Source organism: Chrysemys picta, chromosome 9 (genome assembly GCF_011386835.1).
Source record: "Chrysemys picta bellii isolate R12L10 chromosome 9, ASM1138683v2, whole genome shotgun sequence".
Taxonomy (NCBI): domain Eukaryota; kingdom Metazoa; phylum Chordata; order Testudines; family Emydidae; genus Chrysemys; species Chrysemys picta.
In genome coordinates this window covers 16,930,003-16,952,468 of record NC_088799.1, presented here as the reverse complement: position 1 = coordinate 16,952,468, position 22,466 = coordinate 16,930,003, and the positions used below count along the sequence as shown (strand labels likewise).

General features: G+C 43.2%; 1 protein-coding gene across 9 annotated transcripts in view; it reads right to left on the bottom strand.

The window, feature by feature from the left end:
• MECOM (MDS1 and EVI1 complex locus) overlaps nt 1–22,466 on the bottom strand; it is a 465,287-nt gene that overhangs the window by 242,264 nt on the left and 200,557 nt on the right. For all 9 annotated transcript variants that reach the window (XM_005299229.4, XM_024102542.3, XM_065557809.1 and 6 more), the window contains one exon: nt 15,953–16,290. In XM_005299229.4, coding sequence (XP_005299286.3) covers nt 15,953–16,290 — 338 coding nt within the window. The remainder of the gene's footprint in view (nt 1–15,952; nt 16,291–22,466) is intronic.

The window sequence follows — 22,466 nt, the reverse complement described above, 5'->3', positions numbered from 1 at the left end:
GTGTGTGTATATATATATAATCAGCAATTCTCTTACCTCCACGCGATGGGGCATATTATGCCACTGATTTTTAAGCAGAACTCCTAATTGAAATCAAACAGGAAGCATATAATGGCACATTTTGATTTTAAATTGTTGGCATGATATGGGGTATGGGGGGTGTTAAAGAGTTTCAAAATTTTTACCAAGCTGTGATATTTCAGTAGGTATCATTTGCCTTGGATTTAGGCCAAAAAAAAATCTCAAACTTGGTGCCTAATCTCAGGCACTTAAAGTCAATATTTAAGAACCTAAATAAGCAGTCTGCCTTGGATGACTCTAGTGTACCAGCAGCTCCCCTGAAATCAATAGGATTACTCTTTTGAGTAAGTGCTACTCAATGTGAGTAGGGGCAGAAGAATCAGGTCCTCGGTTTTTATTCAGTTCTCACCAAGGCAAAATTCCCAGTGGAATTCAACATCAGTGGAAAGGGAGCAATTGACTTTGGTGTCAAGTTGCCTGAGTAAGAGCTGCACAAAAACGGAGACAACTTTGATCCAAAGTCTTGTTCCATAAAAAAAACCCTAATAATTAAATTCAAAAAAATTATTTGAGAAAAATACACTTTTAAAAGTAAATAATGGGGCCAAATTCTGCAAGATGCTGAGTACCCCCAGCTCTCAATGACTTCAAGTAGGGCATTCCAGACAGAGGAAGGAATATGGAAGGTAGCAGAGGCAAGACTGGGCCATATAAGAAAGTGGTGAGACAGGAAGTTTGGGTGGTCTGAAGGAAGCAAGAAGGGGAGTTGGAAACAATGAGATCAGAGAAACAGGCAGGAGCAGAGGCTTGAGGAGCAGGACTGGGAACTTGAAACATGAAGTGGATGAGAAGAACCCAGTGGCAGGATTTACAGAAGAAAGGAACCTCTTCTGTAGGCAAGGAAGATGCCTTTTTCAGTAGCAAACTCTAGAGGAGTGAAGTGAAGATTGGGGGACCCAGAGATGAGAGGGCTGCAGCAGTCAGGAACAAGATGAGCTTAAGTGAGGGTTATAGTAACAGGAATGGAGATGACATATTTTAAGAAAGTTATACAGAAGGAAACCACAAGTTTTCTCAACAGCCTGAAAGCAGTGTGTCAAAACTGACACCAAGGTTTCAAGGGCAACCTGGAGAATGGTGGAGCTACCTAGAGTACTGGAGGAGGAGGAGGAGGAAGAGGAGAGATCATGTGGAAAGGGGAAAATGAGGAGTCTGCTGTTTGCCATGTTTTGTGTGATTTGGTGGTAGGGCATACAGGCTGAGATGCATTAGGAAGGATCTGAAACAGGGAAGCACAACAGCCCCCCACACAGGACATTGAGAAACAAAACCAAACCATTTTTCAAATTAAAAAAGAAAAGGCTGGAAGGAAAAAAGATGTACCTTTCTCTGTGTCCAAATTGTAGACCACAGATCCCAACTCAACTAAGAAAATGAGCCTCTCCGCATAGTCCTAGTAAGAGATTCACCTATGGGCACAGGCTTGTGTATGAAACAGGAAAAATACTTCAGGCAACTTGCCAAAGGAACCAGTCACATTACTTTTTTTTGTTTTGTTTTGTTTTGTTTTGTTTTTTGTTGTTGAAGGAGCTTTCTGGAGATACAAACACCTGCCCCTACAAATATTGTGAGTGCACTTAAGGTGGCTGCTGAAAATTTTGCCCTAATTACCATATTTAGTCAACACATTTATAACCACTTTTGCTGAATCTGTCACATACTACAGCCTTCATCCACCACCAAAGATGTACTCACATTTTTGCATAAAATCATCATTGCCGCTATACTTTTAAAATTTCCATTGTGACTCCTCAGCTCTAAAAGACGGACATCAGACAAAGATATGATCACCTCAAATCTCATGAAAAACATAATATGGCTGAATCTCCAAAATGGAAAATCTGGAGGCAAAGGGGTAATTTCTCATCCCATCACACAGGCAACTCCCTGAACATCATACTGATGGAAATGTCCAACATGCCAGATCTGAGAAGTGCTGGGGTGTTATTAATAGCAAATTGGATATGCAAAGAAAAATTAATTTAAAATAAAATCTGAGATAAATTATTAGCCATATTCTTTTAACGAGCAGATTTACTACACCAATATGCAATCAAGGAAATATTATAGTTAAAAATATTTACCTGCAATGAAAACCCCAGCTACATAACAGGAGTTTGATATAACATGCCACAGTTCATGAAAAGAAAAGGCAAATCTTCATGTTTCATGCAGATTGCCAGTACCACTTCATCAAGTTAAGACTAAGAACAACACTTAGGGAAACCCCCTGAATAAAAGAGCCCCTTTTTGCTGCAGGCTTCATCTGATAAAATGTTACGTCCTTAGTTTTTCTTTTTGTGGGATCCTTGCATCTTTCCATGCAAAATGCTATGGCTGCACTTTAAATGCAAGGCTATTTAACATTTGTATTTTTTCCAAATTAATGCTTATTGTATGCGCTGAATTTAATTAAATCACATAAAAATATTCTTGAGTATGACAACCCATGTCTTCACTCCTATGTATGCCACCTACTGTTCAACTAGGAAACATTACAGCTGTCACATCAATAAAACTTCATATTAATATTCTCTTGGGTGGAAATACTCTGTTAGCCAACTATTTTTTTCCATTCTTTACTTCCAGAAAGGTATGTTTTTGGAACATTCCGAAAAACAGAGCTTATTCTCCAGGCCCTAAAAAGCAGGGGATTTTTTAAAGTTTAGTGAAATTTTTATTGCACAAATGCCTAAATTTGAGTAGTTCTGTTACAGTGTATGCTGACCTGAATGATAAATGTCAGCCTTGTCTCCTCTGAATTGCATGTGTTCATGTTGGTTATATTTTACCATATACTGACTGCACAAGAGAACTCTTCATTTGCTTATGTTTAATGATGATATTTCTCTTTCTCCCAGCATACATTCGCCATCTCTTCTGTGCTTGTTGGGCCATCAAGGCACACCTTTGTTTCATTTAATATGCAATTTTCACCTCTGACCCAAGAAACTAGTCTTAGGCTTCCTGAACTTTATTGCCTGTTAATAGACTGCTGGCTCTCTTTTCTGTTGTAATAGAAATGGTGGAAAGATATTTAATTGAAAAAGACTCACAAAGCTAGAGTATGAAAGGCAAAGTCAGATTGTTTAAAAAAAATAATCCAGAAATAATATGTTTGAGAAGCTTTTGATATTCTTTACAAGTTTGTGCCCCTTTATACAAATAAGAAAGACATCACAGTTTTAATTATCTACCTAAGGAACAATAGCATAATACTCTGAATGGTGCTAAATGATTGATATGGTAATTCATCTTCTGCTTACAACTATCTATGCATTTTGCTTCTTTCTAGTCATCAGAATGATGACATTAGCAACAATGTCACAGAACAGTCTTGGGCTTTCATAAAACACATACAGATGCTCTTTCCTGACCACTATTTAGTGACACGTGGTTATAATTTTGTCTGTACTTCTTTCTCATAGATTACTATTAGCTACATCTGTTCAATTAAAATAAAAAGCATGACACAGCTAGAGTCCAGTGGCCTTATATCAAAGGTAGCCTTTTAATGAAATAGAGAGATTTAATTTTTAACTGCTCTGATGAGTGAAAAATAGCTTTTTTTCCCTCCGGAAGTTGTCTGTTTTGTGAATAGTTAGGAAAGGACATTATTATAGCATAAGGGTATTTCTGTACATAAAAAGGCATTATTAAAAATGATTTACTGCCCTGTGTTATGAAACTTATAGGAAAAGTGTGATAATATATTCAACTTGTTTATTATGGACTTCATATAATTTTTGAATAATACTGCTTTTTCTTTTGACAAGTGCAATAAACTCAGCTGGTATAGACATACGTTGATTATCCCAAGTCAACTGTGCTGCTTAAAGAAACATGCCCAAACAATCAGCTTTTGACAACTGCATCTCCTGTTATTTACAATAGCCATCACAGTAATAACTCACCATTTCTATATTAATAAGGCAGTGAAATTTATTATGATGGTATTGAAAAGTTATTAAGTACTGCATCCCAAGTGACAAAGTACCACAGTACTGTCACTATCCAAAAGCAGTTGCCCATCCATCACCAAGCTTTCCAGATGGTCCTGCATCTTTATCGCTCCCAGGTTGGTGACATCACCTGTTCACCCACTCAAAATTGATGATGAAAGCAAACAGATCTATCTTACTCACATTTACCAAATCAATTTAATTTTACAGGCCGAGGCTTAGTGACATATTGACTGTTTTCCTTAATGGCATCTACTGTACTTAATGCAAGGAACTCATCTTTGAATACTGGCTTGCATAATGTGTCAGTTCATAATAAATTTTTTTGTAACATATTTACTTAAGGGGAAGAATTATGATTGCTTGTCAGTTCCTTTATTAAATGTAATGATCATTCTCTTTGTTTGTTTTTTTCCTCCTGATTCTATCTTCCTAAACAGCCAAACTAATTGTGTCTTGTTGTCTTTTAAGGGGACATCTGACTTGGTCTTAAGGCAACTTTTCATCCAGTGTCGGGAATATGACAAATTAATTCCAATCTCTGGAGTACTTTGTCCTTACTTGGGCAAAATGCCACTGAAGTCAATTTACCTCAGTACTGTACATGTAGATGACCTGACTCATGGGAGAACTTATAAAATTGAAGATAAAGATACTTTAAGATTCCTCTTCTTCTTCCCAATTCTTCTGTGTAGAAGGTTAACAGTGGGATTTGATCTGAGGACAGGCAGTCAGACCACAAGTCCCATTTAGTTCCCACAGTTCCACTGTAGTCCCCTCAGGAGTCAATACAGCCTCAGAACTCAACAACTGGGGGGAAGGTACACATCTCCCTGGTCCTATCTCCTCTGTGTATGGATGCATAGTCCCACACAGAGGCCTTCACAGGTGCAGAGAAGTAAAGGACAGCACCAATGGGTGGATAACCTCGTGTTCCAATTGAGCAAGGACATATCAGAGCATGTCTATTCATTTCAATATGAAGAGGTGGGGAGAAATGATTGGTCCCTGAGTAAGAATCTTAGGGTATGTCTACACAGCTACTAGACACCCGCAGATGGCGGATGCCAGCTGACTCAGGCTCACAGGGCTCAGGCTGTGAGACTGTTTCATTGCTGTGTAGGTTCCAGGCTCAGGCTGGAGCCCAAGCCCTGGGATCCTCCTACCTCACAGGGTCCTAGAGCCTGGGCTCCAGCCCAGGCCCAGAAGTCTACATGGCAAAGAAACAGCCCCACCGCCCAAGTCCCACAAGCCCGAGTCAGCTGTCACGGGCCAGCTGTGGGGTCTAATTGATGTGTAGACATACCCTTAGTATTTAACCCATTGAAGTCAAAGGTGAAGGTTGTCTTCCCATTTACAAACCTAGAAGACTGGCTATTTAAAAAAAAAACATTCTTAGAGTAATTTTCATATTAAAGCTGTGGGCCAAATTCTGTAATCCTTAGTTCTTACTCCATTCAAGTCCATGAGTAGATAAAGCACTGCGGCATTTGGTGCAATTACACTAATAGAGATCAGGGGCTCATCCTCCACTGATCTGTAAAACCATGCCATGGAACTTTTTTTGTTCATGTTAATTGTACCATCAATTAATGGTAGATGATAGAAGACAACAATATTGTGCTACTTCCCATTTTCTACACACTACTCCACCTAGATCAAATGGGCCAAAAGATTTCTTCTGAAGATACTTTTTATTTGCAAAGTAAATCCAATTAGAACTGAATTATTTATGGCATGCCATTCCACATATGTATATATCAGAGGGGTAGCCATGTTAGTCTGGATCTGTAAAAGCAGCAAAGAGTCCTGTGGCACCTTATAGACTAACAGACATATTGGAGCATGAGTTTTCGTGGGTGAATATGGCGTGACATGCATCCGACGAAGTGGGTATTCACCCACGAAAGCTCATGCTCCAATACGTCTGTTAGTCTATAAGGTGCCACAGGACTCTTTCCTGCTTTTACATATGTATATAGGCATTTATGTTATGCTTACCACTGTACAATTTGAGAACCTTATGCTCTTTTATCTATGTCCACATGATGTAGGCTCTAAACAGAGAGAATGACGTTTTGCTTATGAAGAACTTATCTAAGGGTTTTCTACAGCACCAAGTACAATTAGTCACATCCTCACCACAGGCATGGATGCACAGAAAAGAAGGATTTAGACTGGCAGCATTGCCAAAAATAGAATCAACCACTTTTTTTCAGGCAACCACTCCTTTATGTCAGCATCTTCTATCACAAGCCCCCTCCCACTTAATCAAAGCACTCAACATGTACTATGGACTTGAGCCTCGAAGGTGCTGAGCAATCTGGCCCTAAATTTAGCAAAGCAGTTAAGCACGCACTTAACTTTAACCATGTGAGTAATCCTCTTCATGGTAAACCGCTGCTTAAATGCCAGAGCACTCAACCTCTTGCAGGATTGAGCTCTAAATGAGACAAACAAATATCTAAATAATGGAGAAAGGAAAACAAATCACTGGCACCTGTGGCTGCCCCAAATATGCTGTCTGCTTCTAGGCACCGAAGGATAGAACCGAGGAGCTGTCATCTGAGAGAGAGGAATAGGCCCTATATACCATTCTGGTGGGCAGAGCCTATCCCCTTACCAAAGTGGTAACAACTTTGATACAGACTAACACGGCTGCTACTTTGTAACCTGTCATTAAACAATAGGATCACCCATAGTCTGCTTCTTATTTTCCCCAAATGACAACATTGAAAAGAATACGTAAGTCCTAATATCGGTCAGACCAACAGGGGATGCTGCACTTCACTCTCATCTCAGGTGGCCTAATATGGAGCTGCTCTATGTAACAGTTATATAAAACAGGGTCAGGATTTGACTTTAAGTTAATGTGGTGCTCAGGAAAGCACCAGATAGACAACAATGGAAAACTAAAAGTCAAGCAGAGTGCAGAAAGGAGCAGTGCAAGATTCCCCACATACCCCATAATATCAGCCCTGTTTCTGGAAGACAATATCCAGAAATAAGAGAAGCTTTGTATCTTTTTTTTTCCTATTGTAATGGACTTATAGGGCCATATTCTACTGGTGTAACAATGAAGTAACTTCAGTGGAGTTACTACAGGGTTTACACCAGTGTGAGGTCGGACTTTGATTCATAGAAACTGGACCGAGACTATCAGCTCAATTCACATCAACCACCAAAAAATTGTCAGCTGACAATGAAAGTCAACCGCCACCAACCTCAGCCAGATTTGATCATGTGACCTAAAAATGACTGTCCCTGTATCTAATTGCCAAACCCTGGAGCCGTTCAGTTCCCCAAAATGTGTAATATTTTTAATTTTGCAGAAGTAATTTAAATACCATAGTCACACACAAATCACCTTTTCAGGTGATGTTTAAAAATTTGCCAACTGCCTTATATAACAATATACACTGTTTATCGGGAATAGCATGGTAGGAGTTTTAAGGAGTACTGGTCGCATACCTTTTGATTATACAGTAAATCATGTTGTAGGGAAGAGGAAGGAGAAGTGCTGCTGCTTTGGTCTCTTTGGCCAAGATTTCCAAAAGTAGGAGACAATCTGGGTAAATATTTAGGTGTTAAAATATGGATTAATAAAACAACTTTACACTCTGATTTTGAACATCTAGACCCTTATGATTTGTTACTCCTATAGTATTGTGTTTTAAAGATAAGGGTGCCCAGAGTGTTGGATGGTCCTACACATGGAGTTTCTTGTAGACCAAACTCCAAATAAATAAATATGGAGTTTAAGTCAAACAGGACAAAACTAGAAAGTTTTTAAATGACCACTCTATAATGTCTGGCCCTAAAACTTTTTTCAATTGTTTAAGAAGGCAATTCATGACAATAAATATTCTGAGATATCTAATCTGTCAGTCTCAAAGTTCTTTTGTAAATTAAAAATATTTTTCACACCATTGATTAATGTTGTACATAACTGTAACTAATCCCCTCTCAACATTTTATACAAAATTTCATGATTCTCATAACTCTCACTGGATCCTCTTCCAATCCAGACAGCATAAACTTTGTTTACATTTTGTAATGTCACGTTCTTATACCAGATTCAATACTGTTAAATATATCTTTATAAAATCTCTTCAGACTCCAAGCCAATCACATTTGTCTCTAGGCCTCAATGCCATGAAAGAAGAGTATCTTCTGTTTTCTAAAGTCCTAAACTATTTTTTAATCTTCTGTAACGAGTTTGATTTATTAGACTTTACTGCTCCTGTTTCTACCTTCCTAGAATAGAAATCAAGTTTTAGGATAAACAGCATCTAAAACCATTGTAGATAAATTATGTTCCCATGAACATGAATTTAACTAACTATACCAGTCAGCTATCTGAACTGAATGTTCAACATGCTGTAGAAGATTCTTGTGGTAGACATGTACATTTGTTTTAGTGAACTATTTAGAGGTTCATTTTATAGTGCTCTCCAAGTTGTTTTTCCTAGCAGGGCAGGAACCATGATGAAATTGCTAAATTTGTGTTTCCTTGCTTGTTTTTGTTTAAAAAAAAAGTACTGACAGCCCTTAAAGGCTTGTTTTCTTTGTTGATTAAGAAGCAGTCAATTTTCCCTTTTTAAACAATCACTGAGCTACAGCTACTTGGCCCCAACAGACAACTGGGCTGCTGGTGAATACTAAAACCACAGTGACAAACTGCAAAAAAGCTTGACCTTTACCCTTGTCCAGTGACCCCTTGTTCGATTTGTACTTTAGCTAACCAATACCTGATTAGATAATGCTCAGCGCTAAACCCACAAAATGAGATAAAATTCTAATTTATGGCTTTTCATTTAAACTGGTGTACAGCACTCTAATCATGACCAAAGCACTACTACATCACAACAAATTCTTTTTGTCCCACAGCACATTCTATAACTCGAATATATAAATGGACACAATGGATATGATTTCGCATGATTTGCAGAGGCAAAACACTGTATTGCCATCAGTGGGGAATTTTGCTAGCAGGAGCACTGTAGGAACAGGCCCCATGAAATTCCTTGTGTGCTGCATAGGCAATAGCAAATGTTTTTCACATCAGCTAGCTATCTGCAAACCTACTATAGCAATTCCTCCAATTTTCACTCCCCTGCACACCTCCACCAGCTAGTCCTAGTGATAATCAGAGATGGACTCAAGATACAAAATTTGGATCTAAGTTACAAATGCTCCAAGATTCAGAGGTGCTATGACTCTGCATATTATTAAAGATAGCAGCCCTCTCCAAAATGTGGAACCAGATCCAACTTTAGATTTCCCCATTCCAACGTGTATGAGTTTCTAGTTCAAGGTCATTTCACCTATCAGTAATAAACAGTTGCAAAGAAGAAGCACATCTTGGAGATTTTTAAGTCAAAATGTGCACTGCTATAGCCCCATAACTTCATCCAATATCAAGAACAGTGTTTAGGGTTTGTCCAAGAAATACTAACTCTTTTTTTCTCTTGACAAAAGATTCCTCCTTAATTCTTCATATACATTAGAGAAAAGGTGATTATTATTATAACATGATCATATTGTTTCACCTTAACCTCAAAGGAAGCCAAGTTTATGAAGGGAAAAAATAATTTATCAAGAACAGTTGTTCTTGAAGTAATTGTAAAAGTATCAGTTCCTAAGAACAAAATAGGTACACAGACATTAAGCAATGTGGAAGTCTTGTCATGTATGCATAACTTTCTGCCAGGTTGGAGTTGGCAGCAACAACGGCCATATTCAGTATCTAGGGGTTCCTCTTAACAATACAAACAGAACCGGTTTGAGCCCCCACCCAGTAATCTGGAAACACTTAACCCCACTCCTGGGTGCTTCTAAGAGGCAATACTTCCACACTCACAAGCATTGAGTCTGTTAATAACAAAAGAGAACTTTTAGTGAAAGGGAACCAAGCATTAATTTGGGAAAACACCACAGTCACATGCAAAGCATATGACCATAAGCAAACCTGACCTCACAGTGCACTGGGTAGTGTCCTTTGCCTCAGTTTCCCAAATCACTCCCTCCTCTCTCTGCTGCACCCCACTCACACTTGGCTGTCCTTGATTAGTGAAGACCCAGAGTTCAGAGATGCATTCACGGGGTTCACCTTCCACCCCAGGAAGGTGGAGGCGTCGAGCAATGCCTCTACTGCTGCCTCTGCAACTGGCTCACCGCTGGCCGCTGTCTCTCTGCTGCTGTCAGTGCCACTGCTTGCTACTCTGGCAACATCACATCCTGAGGTTCCACCACTTAACCCCAGCTCCTAGTGACATCAGCAGGTAGTGGGGAACTGCACAGCCAGTGTAGTGTTCTCTGTATTCACTGTCCTCACACAGGGTCTGAGGCTTAGCTCCTAGACCAGCTCAGCAGTGATGTCAGCTCTAGGAATCACCAACCACAAACAAGGACTCTCAGTTGAGCCTAATCAGCTCTGTCATGAAGGTAGGTCAAACAGGCTCTAGGACTCTTTAGGCACAGTCCACACGACCAGGTAAGAACACCTGCCTCCACCCACTCTCATCTCCACTGGGATTTGGCATCCCTGCCCTCTGCTTAGCAAGTGAGGTTCACTTTAGGGTGACCCCTTCAGAAGCAGAGTTCTGCTCCCCTTTACTCAGACAATAAGGATAACAACATTTCATTACCCTGCATTCAAATACTAGAGTGATTTATAACCCAAAGCCAGCCAAAACTGATCGATGTGGCAAAGCAGCTCCGTCTGCTGCACACCTAGGCACAGTCGCCGTGTCTATGCAAACGCAGCTTGGACATGGTGAAACATCATTTTCAGCCTATGAAGCCAATGATCACATATTCACAGCACTTATAACTGGGCTTCCTCCAGCGAAAAGAGTAGTAGTAACAATCATACGCAACCATCCTGCAAGAGCAAAAGGATGATACTCCATTTTCCCTTGATCCCACACAACATGCCCTTTCTTGCTTCTCCATTCCACACTGACTATCCCAATGTTTTATAATCAAAAAGAAAGAAGAAATCAATGATGGCAGCAGCAAGATCAATGCACTACACAGCACAAGTTCCTTGGGAATCATCGTGGGGTAGCAGATAAAAATATCCACTTTCTGTAAAGTGACTAAAATCTGCAATTATCCTGCACAGTCATCTGGCTCAACCTTGCTCCCACTGAAAACAAAGACAAAACTACCACTTGACTTAAGTGAGAGCAGGATTGAGCTCAATACACCTATCCACTAAGTAATACACACTACAATACCTGATCGGATGGGAGAACTACAGAGGAGATGGCTAATCTGAGGAGCATCCATGCATATGAAGAAATTAATTGAAAATGTGTATATGGAGACCTCCTAAATTGAGGAAGCAATCCAGCTAGGGAGGGCTGCAGTAGCAGCACGAGGAGAGGAGGACAGGGCTCCTTCACAGGGAGGAAGCTGGCTGCTGGTTACTACTTTGACAGGGTAACAAGCCTTGTGGATGGAGGGAAGCAGTAGATGTGATATATCTCAAATTTAGTGTGTTTTTTGAAACGGTCTCATATGACCTTCTCAGAAACAAACTGGAGAAATATAGCCTAGAGGAACCTACTATAAGATGGGTGCACAACTGGTTGGAAAAGCATACTCAGAGAGTAGTTAACCATGATTCTCAATCAAGCTGGAAGGGCATATTGAGTGGGATCCTGCAAGGATCTGTCCTGGGTCCTGTTCTAGTCAATAAATGATTTGGATAATGGCATAGAGTAGTGTTTCCCAAACTTGGGACACCGCTTGTTTAGGGAAAGCCCCATATGTCCCTCGGCCCGCGCCACTTCCAGCAGCTCTCATTGGCCTGGAGCAGCGAACCGCGGCCAGTGGGAGCCGCGATCGGTCAGACCTGCGGACGCGGCAGGTAAACAAACCAGCCCGGCCCGCCAGGGGCTTTCTCTACACAAGCGGCGTCCCAAGTTTGGGAAACACTGGCATAGAGAGTACACTTATAAAGTTTGTGAACAATACCTAGCTGGGAGGGGGCTGCAAGTGCTTTGGAGGATTGAATTAGAATTCAAAATGATCTTGACTGGAGAAATGGTCTGAAGTAAATAGGATGAAATTCAATAAGGACAAATGTGAAGTACTACACTTAGAAAGGAATAATCCATTACACGAATACAAAATGACTGCCTAGGAAGGAGTACTGCAGAAAAGGATCTGGGGGTTATAGTGGATCACAAACTAAATATGAGTCAACAGCATAATACTGTTGCAGAAAAAGCAAATATAATTCTAGAATGCATTAGCAGGAGTGTTATAAGCAAGACACGAAAAATAATTATCCACTCTACTCAGCACCGATAATGCTTCAACTGGAGTATTGTATCCAGCTCTGGGCACCATACTTCGAGAAAGATGTCAACAAATTGGAGAAAGTCCAGAGGACAGCAACAAAAATGATTAAAGGTCTAGAAAACATGACCTATGAGGAAAGATTGACAACACTAGGTTTGTTTAGTCTGGAAAAGAGAAGACTGAGGGGGGACATGATAACAATCTTCAAGTATGTAAAAGGTTGTTAGAAAGAGGAGGGTGATAAATTGTTCTCCTTAACCACTGAGGACAGGACAAGAAGTAATGGGCTTAAATTGTAGCAGGAGAGATTTAGGTTAGCCATTAGGAAAAACTTCCTAACTGTAAGGGCAGTTAAGCTCTGGAACAAATTCCCTAGGGAGGTTGTGGAATCTCTGTCATTAGAGGTTTTTAAGAACAGGTTAGACCAACACCTGTCAGGAATGGTCTAGATAATACTTAGTCCTACCTCAGTCAGGGGACTGGACTAGATGACTTATCAAGGTCTCTTCCAGGTCTACATTTCTATGATTCTATTTCAGAAGGGTGTCCAATTAGCTAGGTGACAAGAAAAGTCTACATTCAAATGGTGGTAGTTAGATATAACCAAATTGCACTTTTCTCTCCATTCTCCCTGCTCTGTCACTGTCCTCCCTTTGTCACTCTCTACAATGTCTGTCTCCCTCTTACACTAGCAACATAAAGATGTCAGAAGCCAAGATACACCCGCTGTCTTGACCCTGACAAGGCTGTGATGTCACTACTGAAAGACTATTTTTTTCTGTGTTTGAAGTCAATGAGAGTGATACCAGTGTCTTCCACAGAAGTGAGTTGGGCCCACTAATTAAAGTATGGAGGGCCTAGTGCTAGTCTTCCAGCAATGAGCTTAATTTGACCATTTAACATGCCAGTAACCAATCTGGATACACATTTACATCAGAGCAAACACAGGTTTATCCAGAATGAAAAAATAAGTTAGACTGATGCACACTCTCTGCAAGCCTGTTTTGTTTTGTTTGCATTTGGTATTAACTAAGCTTTAGAAAAAACCCTCTCAAAACTCAAAACAAAAATGGCAATTTTTCCTATTGGAGTGAGTAATACAGATGCGGTATTAGTCTAGATTTTGAGTATCCTGGATTTGGTTGGTTTATTTTATAAACTGTAAAGTTACCAATTGCCAGGTTTTTTCCCCTCAATGTGTAATAAATACCCTTATTTTACTGGCTGGAAGAGATATGGTATTCTGTTGTTCACCTGTTTCTAGCCTCCTCTATGATTGCAAAGCATGTGTAGGTGGATGATCAATTTCCAATTTATTGCTAATTTTACATGGGTTTCACTGAATACCTTTGAACTGTTTAGATTTAATTGGGAAAACTGAAGAACACTTTTTTTTTCAGCTTTCCCAAATAAATACTCCTGTTCAAGTGTGTTGGAGGGGAGTCCTAGCTTCAGAATGATTCACCTTTGGAGCTTCCAATTTCTTCTTCTTCTTCTTAGTTGTTCTGACAAAAAGGTTTTAAAATTTAAAATAACCTGAGGCACTAAAAACTAGAGTATACATGCCTATACTTAAAGGTAAAACCAAAATGCCACATCCTTAACTGGTGTCAATCAGCAACAGTGTGTCCTTAACTAAAATCAGAAGCAGTCTCATGAGTTCATGGAGCTGTGCTGCTTTACATCACTTGAAGATCTGGTCCAAAATGTATTTGTTTTGACTTGTGTTCAACTCACATTTAAGATGGTGTGACAGCAATTTTTTTTAAACTCCCATTATCAATACATGCTTCATTGTGGTGTGGCTATTAGACAGCTTTTATGACTTCCTGGTGCCTTGTTCAAAGAATAAAGATTTCTCACCAGTAACTATATTGCATCAGGGTCTGTTAATTTTATAGAGTTCTGCCAAGTCTATAATTTCTCTTGACACTTTTCTGTCATATTGTCACAGGTCTCACACGTGTTTAAACAACTGGATGAAAAGTTTGCAAAGAACTCACTGAATATTTATTGATGGTTAAAAGCAAACCAAACATTTATGATCCACCATGTGTTTTGAGGGCTATACTCCAAAGTACAATTTCATTTATTTGATCTCTGGGTAAGTAAAACTCCCAGTTCATCAAAGGTCCATCATATTCCTGAGAGCAATGCAAACGAAGCATTTCTCCCCCACTTATCAAAAAGTCTGTCATCCCAATGAAAAACAAAAATGGAAAATGAGGATTGTCCTGTATTTTTACTTCACCTCTTTCAAACTATGAATAAAAAAGTTCATGCAAGAATGATTTTTATGTCACATCAGACCAATGCTGAGAAAAACACCTGATTTTTTTAAGTCTAGAATTTTTATCTGAGCTATAAAAACACAGAATGTGTAGTGTTGGATCAGTTGATTGGCCCAGATAGTCTGAATACGGCCTCCAGGTAATCATACATAATGCTTTGGATCTAAGCAGAATAAAAAACATAACACACCTAGACAATTGTGCAATGTTGTACTTCGCAAAGGTGAGGTGCCGGGAGCGGGGACGGATTGCTCAAGATTCGATTCTCCTTTGAATCTGATCCGATTGCTCAAAGGGATCAGATTCAAAGGAGAAAGTTATTAAGGGCCAGCTTGTGACTGGTCATTAAAAGTACGTCTACACTGCAACTAGACACCGATGGCTGGCCCATTCCAGCTGACTTGGGTTCACGACTTGAACTAAGGGGCTGTTAACTGTGGTGTAGACATTCAGGCAGGGCTCCAGCCAAGCCTGAACATCTACCCTAAGAGGGCACACAATGGGTGGGGAAGGCACATGGAGCCATGAACAGAGCCCCTCATACTTCCCAGATTGCAAGGGCTAACCATCCCAAAAGGAGCTAGAGCCATGGCGCTGCCACCCATAAAACCAAGCAGTGCTGATCAGTCATAGGCAGGAGCACACACTGCCCTCCTTCAGGCTGTGGAGCTATATTGCATCCTGTGAGGCCTCCATGAGGCGCAATGCCACCTCTAATGTGGGGCTGTGCTTATGAGGCTCAGGACCCAATCCTACTCCCATCGAAATTAATGGTAAAGAGCCCATTGACTTCAATGGAAGTAGAATCAAGGCCTTAGGCTTCCAACTCTGAAAACCATCATGGCTTGCAGCTATAATTTACCAAATAATGATGCCTCTAAGGCCATTCTAAATCAGTGATTCTGGTGGCTAAAAGAACCTTCCAAATTTTTTAAAATGAGTGCCATAATTTCATTGCAGACCTCTCTCCTAGTCCCATGTTATATTTCAGAGCTTCATGAAAACAAACCGTAATTGCCACATAAAAGTTCAGATAAGTGACTGCCTCCTCTTCCTACCACAGAAGAGAGACAGGATTTGATGTTTACATGTGAAGAATGGTGGTGATTCCCTGCATGTTTTTATATGTGCATGTATACTTTTATTTTCTTCCATAAAATGTCAAAAGACTCAATCTAGCAGTTCTTATGCATGCAAAATAACCATTGACTTCAACATCATATCCTCTTACTCTACAAATGCATCTGAGTTTGTAAACTTTAATGACAGTTTAACAAAACAAAAGAATTTAAAGTTTCTTACCTCCCAACCATAACTGGGATCTTTCAGATTTGACTGCTGCTCTCCCACATATGGCCCAAATTTTTCACCTACTTCAATCTTCCTTTTGGTCCATATTCCTAATCCTGCTCCTGGAACATTTGACTCTCGGAGCTCAAACTCTGAAGGAATGGGAATGTTATCGGGAATGTATATGGGAGCCTTGTAAGGAGACCCCTCCTTTGGTGTGAATGCTTCACTGGATGTTGCTGGAGAAGATGGCTCTTGAACACTGAGGGACAGTTTACTCGCCTCTCCGTCAGCCTCTGACATTTCCTCCAAAGGAACTTCAGGGAAGCTTTCATATAAACATTCATCACCTGAAAATGAATCCAAATATTAGGGACTGTACTAGCCAAATGTGCTGAAGGGTTTTGTACTTTAAACCCTTTTAACTTGTATATTAAGCAGAAAAGGCAGTTTGCTGGTTCTACGGCATCTTCATCAATCGCTAATACTGCAGTAGAACTTCATCCTGAGAGGCGCTGAGCAACCTCTCTATTGTGGAACTGTGTATGTTCAGCCCCTCTCAGAACCAGACCAGAGGGCTCTTACCATCCAAAGTAGTTTGCACACTTGTACACAAGCACTGTTAGCAGTGACTGAATTACATACACATGTATATAATAAGCAAACCCAGTTGCCCAATATGGTCTGCATATAGCACTTTAAACAATTTCCTCTTTGAAATTACTATTGAAAACTGGTGATTACAAATCACAAACGAAATCTCATCCAAACGAAAATTGGGAAGGCTTTACTGGACTTTCTTTCACTAAGGGGACAATGGCTCAGATTCAATCTAAATTATGGGGGGGGGGGGGAAATGTGGTGGCCTCAGATTAGTCTTTAGAAGGGAAGCAGCCCACCACGCAACTGCTGGCCAGATCCTCAGCTGATGTAAATCAATCTAGCACCAATGACTTCAATGGAATTACAGCAAATTACACCTACCGAGGATCTGGCCCAAAAAGTAACCACACAGGGGGCATGATTCGGCACAACTCACATCATAATATTCAAGTAGTCCTTCCCCATGTCCAAAAAGTCAATTTTTCTTCCAAGAAAACTATTTAGGTCCTAGTTCAACAAGGTACTTAAGCACAGGACTAACTTTAAGCATGTGTTTTAGCACTGTCACATATTGAATGTTTTTCCACTGATAAAATGTCATCTATCATGCCTTTATTACATATTACCTAACAATTTTATGTCTACATGTTCAAGATTCTGCCACTTATGACAACAAACATTGGGGCATAACAAATCATTTGAATACATCACCCCTGGCATGTACCAGATACTTCATCTGCAGGCAATATATTCACAGCCCTGAATTGTTTTTCTTCCTCTAATATGGAGCTAACTATGGCCACACAGACATCATAAGGAAGTTCTGCTACCCATTTCCCTACGCTTTGATTTGGCAAATTTCATCTGCGCTCTAAATAATTGGACCCCCAATATCAACTAGTTTGTTTATCACTTTTCTAAGGACCGTCCTTCAGAGGAGTGTAAAATCCATGGATTAATTCAATCACTGGGATGATAGACAAATGCATAGAAGGATTTTTCATTGTTGTTTCTGTTTCAAAAATCTTTTCTCTGAGAGCTCAGGTTGAGTGGAGTTCAGCAGGGATGGCCTGATCCTGAAGGCTGCTCAGGACTGATGAAAGAATTGCAGAGAGGCAAAGTACTAGCATTCAACACTAGCCGTTTGCTTAGCATCTGCACAGAGGCTGCTGTGGGCTTTATACTATTTCCCACTGAGGTTCATGGCAAAACTCCCATGAACTCTAAAGGGAACAGGATCAGGCCTATGACCATGTCGTCAGAGTGCAATGGTTAACTTCAGTCATCTGCATTGAAATGACCTGCCTACCAGTCACATTTTTATGATATTTCTGTTGCACCTTCAAGTGCCACTTTGCCTAAGCATGCAGAAGAGCTGAGTTTAGGAGAAAGCAAGAGCAGTGGTGGCTATGAACCACAGTCACAGAAACGTCTCCAAAGTTTCCATGAAGCTGTGTCACTCACAGTGTTGCTCAGTGCTCCATGGCATCTGCTGGGACCCCTGGGCCCACTGCTATGTAGCACCCTCCCCCCTCCAATTACTTAGTATTATCTATTTAGACTGCAGCAATGCCCAAAACATTCCAGGTGTTGCAAACACAGAGAAAGGCACAATCCCTGCCCCAAAGAGCACAAAGACAGAGGAGGGGTGGGGAAAAGGAAATCACATATAAGGAGAGTGTGTGATCAGGGTGACAATAGCACATGGCTTATGAGCAATGGCAAGGATTCTCAAAGAGGCCTGAGGGAGTTAGGCAACCAAATCCCCTGAATTGCCCTAAGATAAGGATGCCTAACTCCCCTGGGCTCCTCTGTCAGTTTGTTGCTCCCCACTTCACAATTAAAATTGTATTAGAAAATATTTAAAAATAAATTATACAGAGTATTTGAAGCGTCAGTTATTGGTCATCGGGGGTAACATACAGAGTATAGGGGGGATGCTAGTATTTTGGTAGTGGGCAGCACATAGCATATACAGTCTGCAGTGTCCCCGATGGGGGGTATACAGTGGGTGAGATCAGGATACAGTCAGCAAGCAGTGAGGGTACATCACTCATACAAGAAGTACAGGCAGTCGTGGGTATATAATTAAGCGGGCCGGGTAATGGGGATGGGTGACCCTCACATGATGGAGTTCAGTTCAGTTCGGTTCGGTGGGTTCAGGGCTCAGGGGATAAAGTCCAACAAGGGAGATTTATAGGTCTCTTCCCCCTGGTGGGTGCACGAAGTCACGCCGGCTCACTCCTGGTATTGGCGGTGGCCGGTGATGTGCTCTGTGTAAATGTCTCAGGACCATCGAATAGTGTCCGAGACCATTAGGCGTCTCATGAGCCGCGCGTAACGACGGCCCACCCCACAGGTCCTCAGCACACATTCATTGCAGGGGTTCCAGGCACCCAGGGCCCCAACGATCAGAGCGTCGGTGTAAACCTCGTAGCCCTTTGCCCGCAGGGTGTCAGCTAAGGGAGTGTATTTTTCTAGTTTGCAGGCTCGGGCTTCGCGGAAGGCCAGGGTCCTGTTCTCGAAGGGGATCATCATGTCTACGAGGATGATCTTTTTTCGATCCTCGTCCGTGACGACGATGTCCGGGCGCAGCGGGCTGTCGGTATCGGGGATGGTGCAGTTGACGGCGATCTCTCCCAGGTGCGGGGCAATGGCCTTCACTAGACGGTCCTGGATGGCGTTGTGGCGCAGCTGCCAGGCTCTGGCGTGGGGCTTGCAGCTGCACAGGACATGGGGCAAGGTCTCCATGGTGTACTCGAACTTCCTGCAGCGCTTGTCCTGGTTCCCGTGGTGGATGGCTCCATTGAGAGGGACGTAGATCAGCCGGGCGCGGTATATGAACCGCCAGTCGGCAAATCGGGTGAAGCTGCCCGCAGGGAGAAAGTGATTGCTGGAGTCCCACTTGCTGGTCACCTCAAAGGCCTTACCCTGGTCCGGCTTTTTTCTCAGCGTGTCCACATAGAGCGCGTGGACGGCGGCCTTCAGGGACTTCTCCAGCACGCCTCTGGCTCTGGGGGTGATGACGGTGTTGCCCTCCATTCCGATCCGCGGTATCAGGACTTCCAGCTCCTGCTGTTCCTCACTCCATTCCCAGTGGCAGCCCAGTCGCTTCCCCAGTCGGCACGTGGCGTTGCGGTCACAGGACCACAGCGAGGCAAGGTCGCCCCTGTCCCGGGCGAATTCGCCGTCCAGGGAGCTGCTCAGAAAGGTGGCCACATCTCGGTCGGATGGAGGTCTGCCGATTTGTTTCTCGGTGGCGGCGTGCAGGGCGGTCATCGCGACGTTCTTCACCTTGGTGTCCAGGCATGTCAGGAAGCGGAAGGCATGCGTGATGACCGCGATGTTGCACAGGTCTCCCATGTGGGGGACGTTGGCCCCACCGTGCCTGTGCATGATGTATACGAGCTCATTGCTGGCTCTCTGGGGCAGGGACAGCTATTTCTTGACCAGCTGCCGGATGGTGTTGTCCACCTTGTTGAGGGGCACCTTTGTCACGGCGGAACCTCTCAGGACAAAGGCAATGCAGGGGATCAGGAAGGTGTTGAGGGTGTTGATTTTCTGCCACGGCGCCAGCAGGGATGCGTCGATCTTGGCGGCGTCCCGCAGGATCTCCCGGATGGTGTCTTCGGGGGTCTGCCGGACGCGGAAGCCCATCAGCGTGCCGAGGTGTTGGTATGCCTGCCCCTCCGCCAGGGGAACGACTGACTCATCCTGGATGAGGAATTCTGTCGTCAGCACCGGGTCCCTCTGGCTCCCGTCGACGTGGAGGGACGCGCACTTCTTGGCATTGAAGCAGAGTCCCGTCCAGTCCGCGGCTCTCCCGATGGTGTTGAGCGTGCCCTGGAGCCTCTCGGGGTCGTCCGCGATCAGGACCAGGTCGTCTGCGTAGGCCAAGATGCTCACCCTCTCGCCGTGCAGGTCAAAGCCGTCAGCGCTGTTGGAGATCGCCCGCAGGAGCGGCTCCATGGCGAGGTTGAAGACAATCGGGCTGAGGGGGCAGCCCTGCTTCACGCCGCTGCAGATTGGAATCTCGGTGGTCTCCCCTTCCACCGAGTGGATGGTGGTGCTGCAGCCCTCATAGAGTTCCTGGATCAGGTGAAGGAAGGTCTCCAGCATCCCGAACTCCTGGAGTGTACTGAAGATTTGGTGTGGGGGGATGGACCCAAAGGCATTGGCCAGGTCGAGCAACGCTACCGCGCACTACTTCTGCGCTCTCCTGGACATCTGGATGGCGATCTGGAGCAGGAAGTTGTGCTCGTAGCACCCCTCCAACGGCATGAAGCCCTTCTGGGCTGGGTTGATGGCTTCCCTGGTCGTCGCCCACTCCGTGATCCTGGCTGCCAGGCAGCTGGCGTACAGTTTGTACATCGTGGAGCAGAGGGAGATGAGTCTCCAGTTGCTGGGGTCGTCTCACTCACCCTTTTTGTGGATCAGGGCGGTCATGGCCTTCTTCCAGGAGATGGGGGACCGGCCAAAGTGCCTGCACAAGTTAAAGATGTTAGACAGCACGAAGCAGCCGGGGTCTCGTTTCTTGAGGAGGCTGTAGGGGATGCTGTCTTTTCCGGGTGCGGTGTTCTTGGTTCTGGAGAGCCTGGCCGTCACATCTGTAGGCGTGAAGTCGGCCTCTAGGTCGTCTGCATTGGCAACGCGGGGTAAGGGGCGGAGGCACTCCGGGCACTGCACGTCATTCCTGGGCACACCACCGAACACTTCGAGGAAGTGGTTGTAGAGGCGCTCGAGCGGGCTCGTGCAGTACGACGGGGGACCATCGAAGACCTCTCTTACGGCCTTGAGGCAGTTTGTTCGGTACAGCTTCTGGATCCTTGAAGCTGCTGCCGGGTCGTAGCGGCGGCTGGCGTTCCTTCTTCCAGCTCCTCTGGTGGTGGTGTCGTGGTTCGGGACGGGCCGTCTGAGGGCAGGCCAGATGGACTCCTGGTTTGGTGTCCTCTTGGAGGCAACCTCTGCAGATAGCTCGCGGGTGAGCCTGTCAACGTGTGGGTCAAATTCCTTGAAGGAGGCTGCTGCTTTGAGCTCCTCAATCCAGGCGGCCTGCATTCCTACCCCTCATGCTCCCTCCTCAAACCTACCCACTCTGCTTTCCTCCACACCAGTTCCCACCCTCAGTTTGAGTATCCCAAAACGCCTTCCTTCCACAGCACAAAGGAGCAGTTCATGCAATTCACTCTGCATAAATGAACTCAACACCCTTCATTCCATCCTTCCCAACTTTTGGCCCTGTTACAAAGCACCCTGTCTAGTCAGTGGCTCAGCACTGCTCTCACACAGGTCCCAACTACACTCCTGAATGACTGAGCCTTTAAACCCTCGCAAGTATTGCACTGCAGATGTGCCATACTCAACTTCTCTCCTCCAGAGCGTGTTTGCTGCTCTCCAGTTAAATGTCCCTTTCAGTCTCAAAAGGCTAAAACCATTCATACCTCTGGTCAAACTGGTCTACAGCCTTAAACGTATGGAGCCAGATCCTTAGCTGCTGTCCATTGGCCAATGGAGAGATGCCAATGGGACAATTCCATTTTTACTCTTCTCTGGTCACACCTGTGACCCCCTTCCATGACCAGCAATTGCACTCAATGCATAATTTAAAACAAGTTGATTTTACATTTTAAATCCTGTGGTGACGAATTGCACACATGTGGCCTTCTGCCTAAAAGCAGTGTCTGAACTGAATGCCAGGGTGTCATTCCGCGAACAAGGGCAATACAATCTAAGGAAAATATTTAAAAAAAAACATTAAAAAGCCAAAAAGCTGAATTATACCTTCCAGATATTTGAAAACCATTTTTTAAAAAATCACTTCGATCAGAGCTCCATTTACACCAGTCGAGGACCTGGCCCAGAGTGTCAGAAAATGAGGGGCCTCATTCTGCTCCAACTTAAGCCAATGTAAATCGGAAGTAAC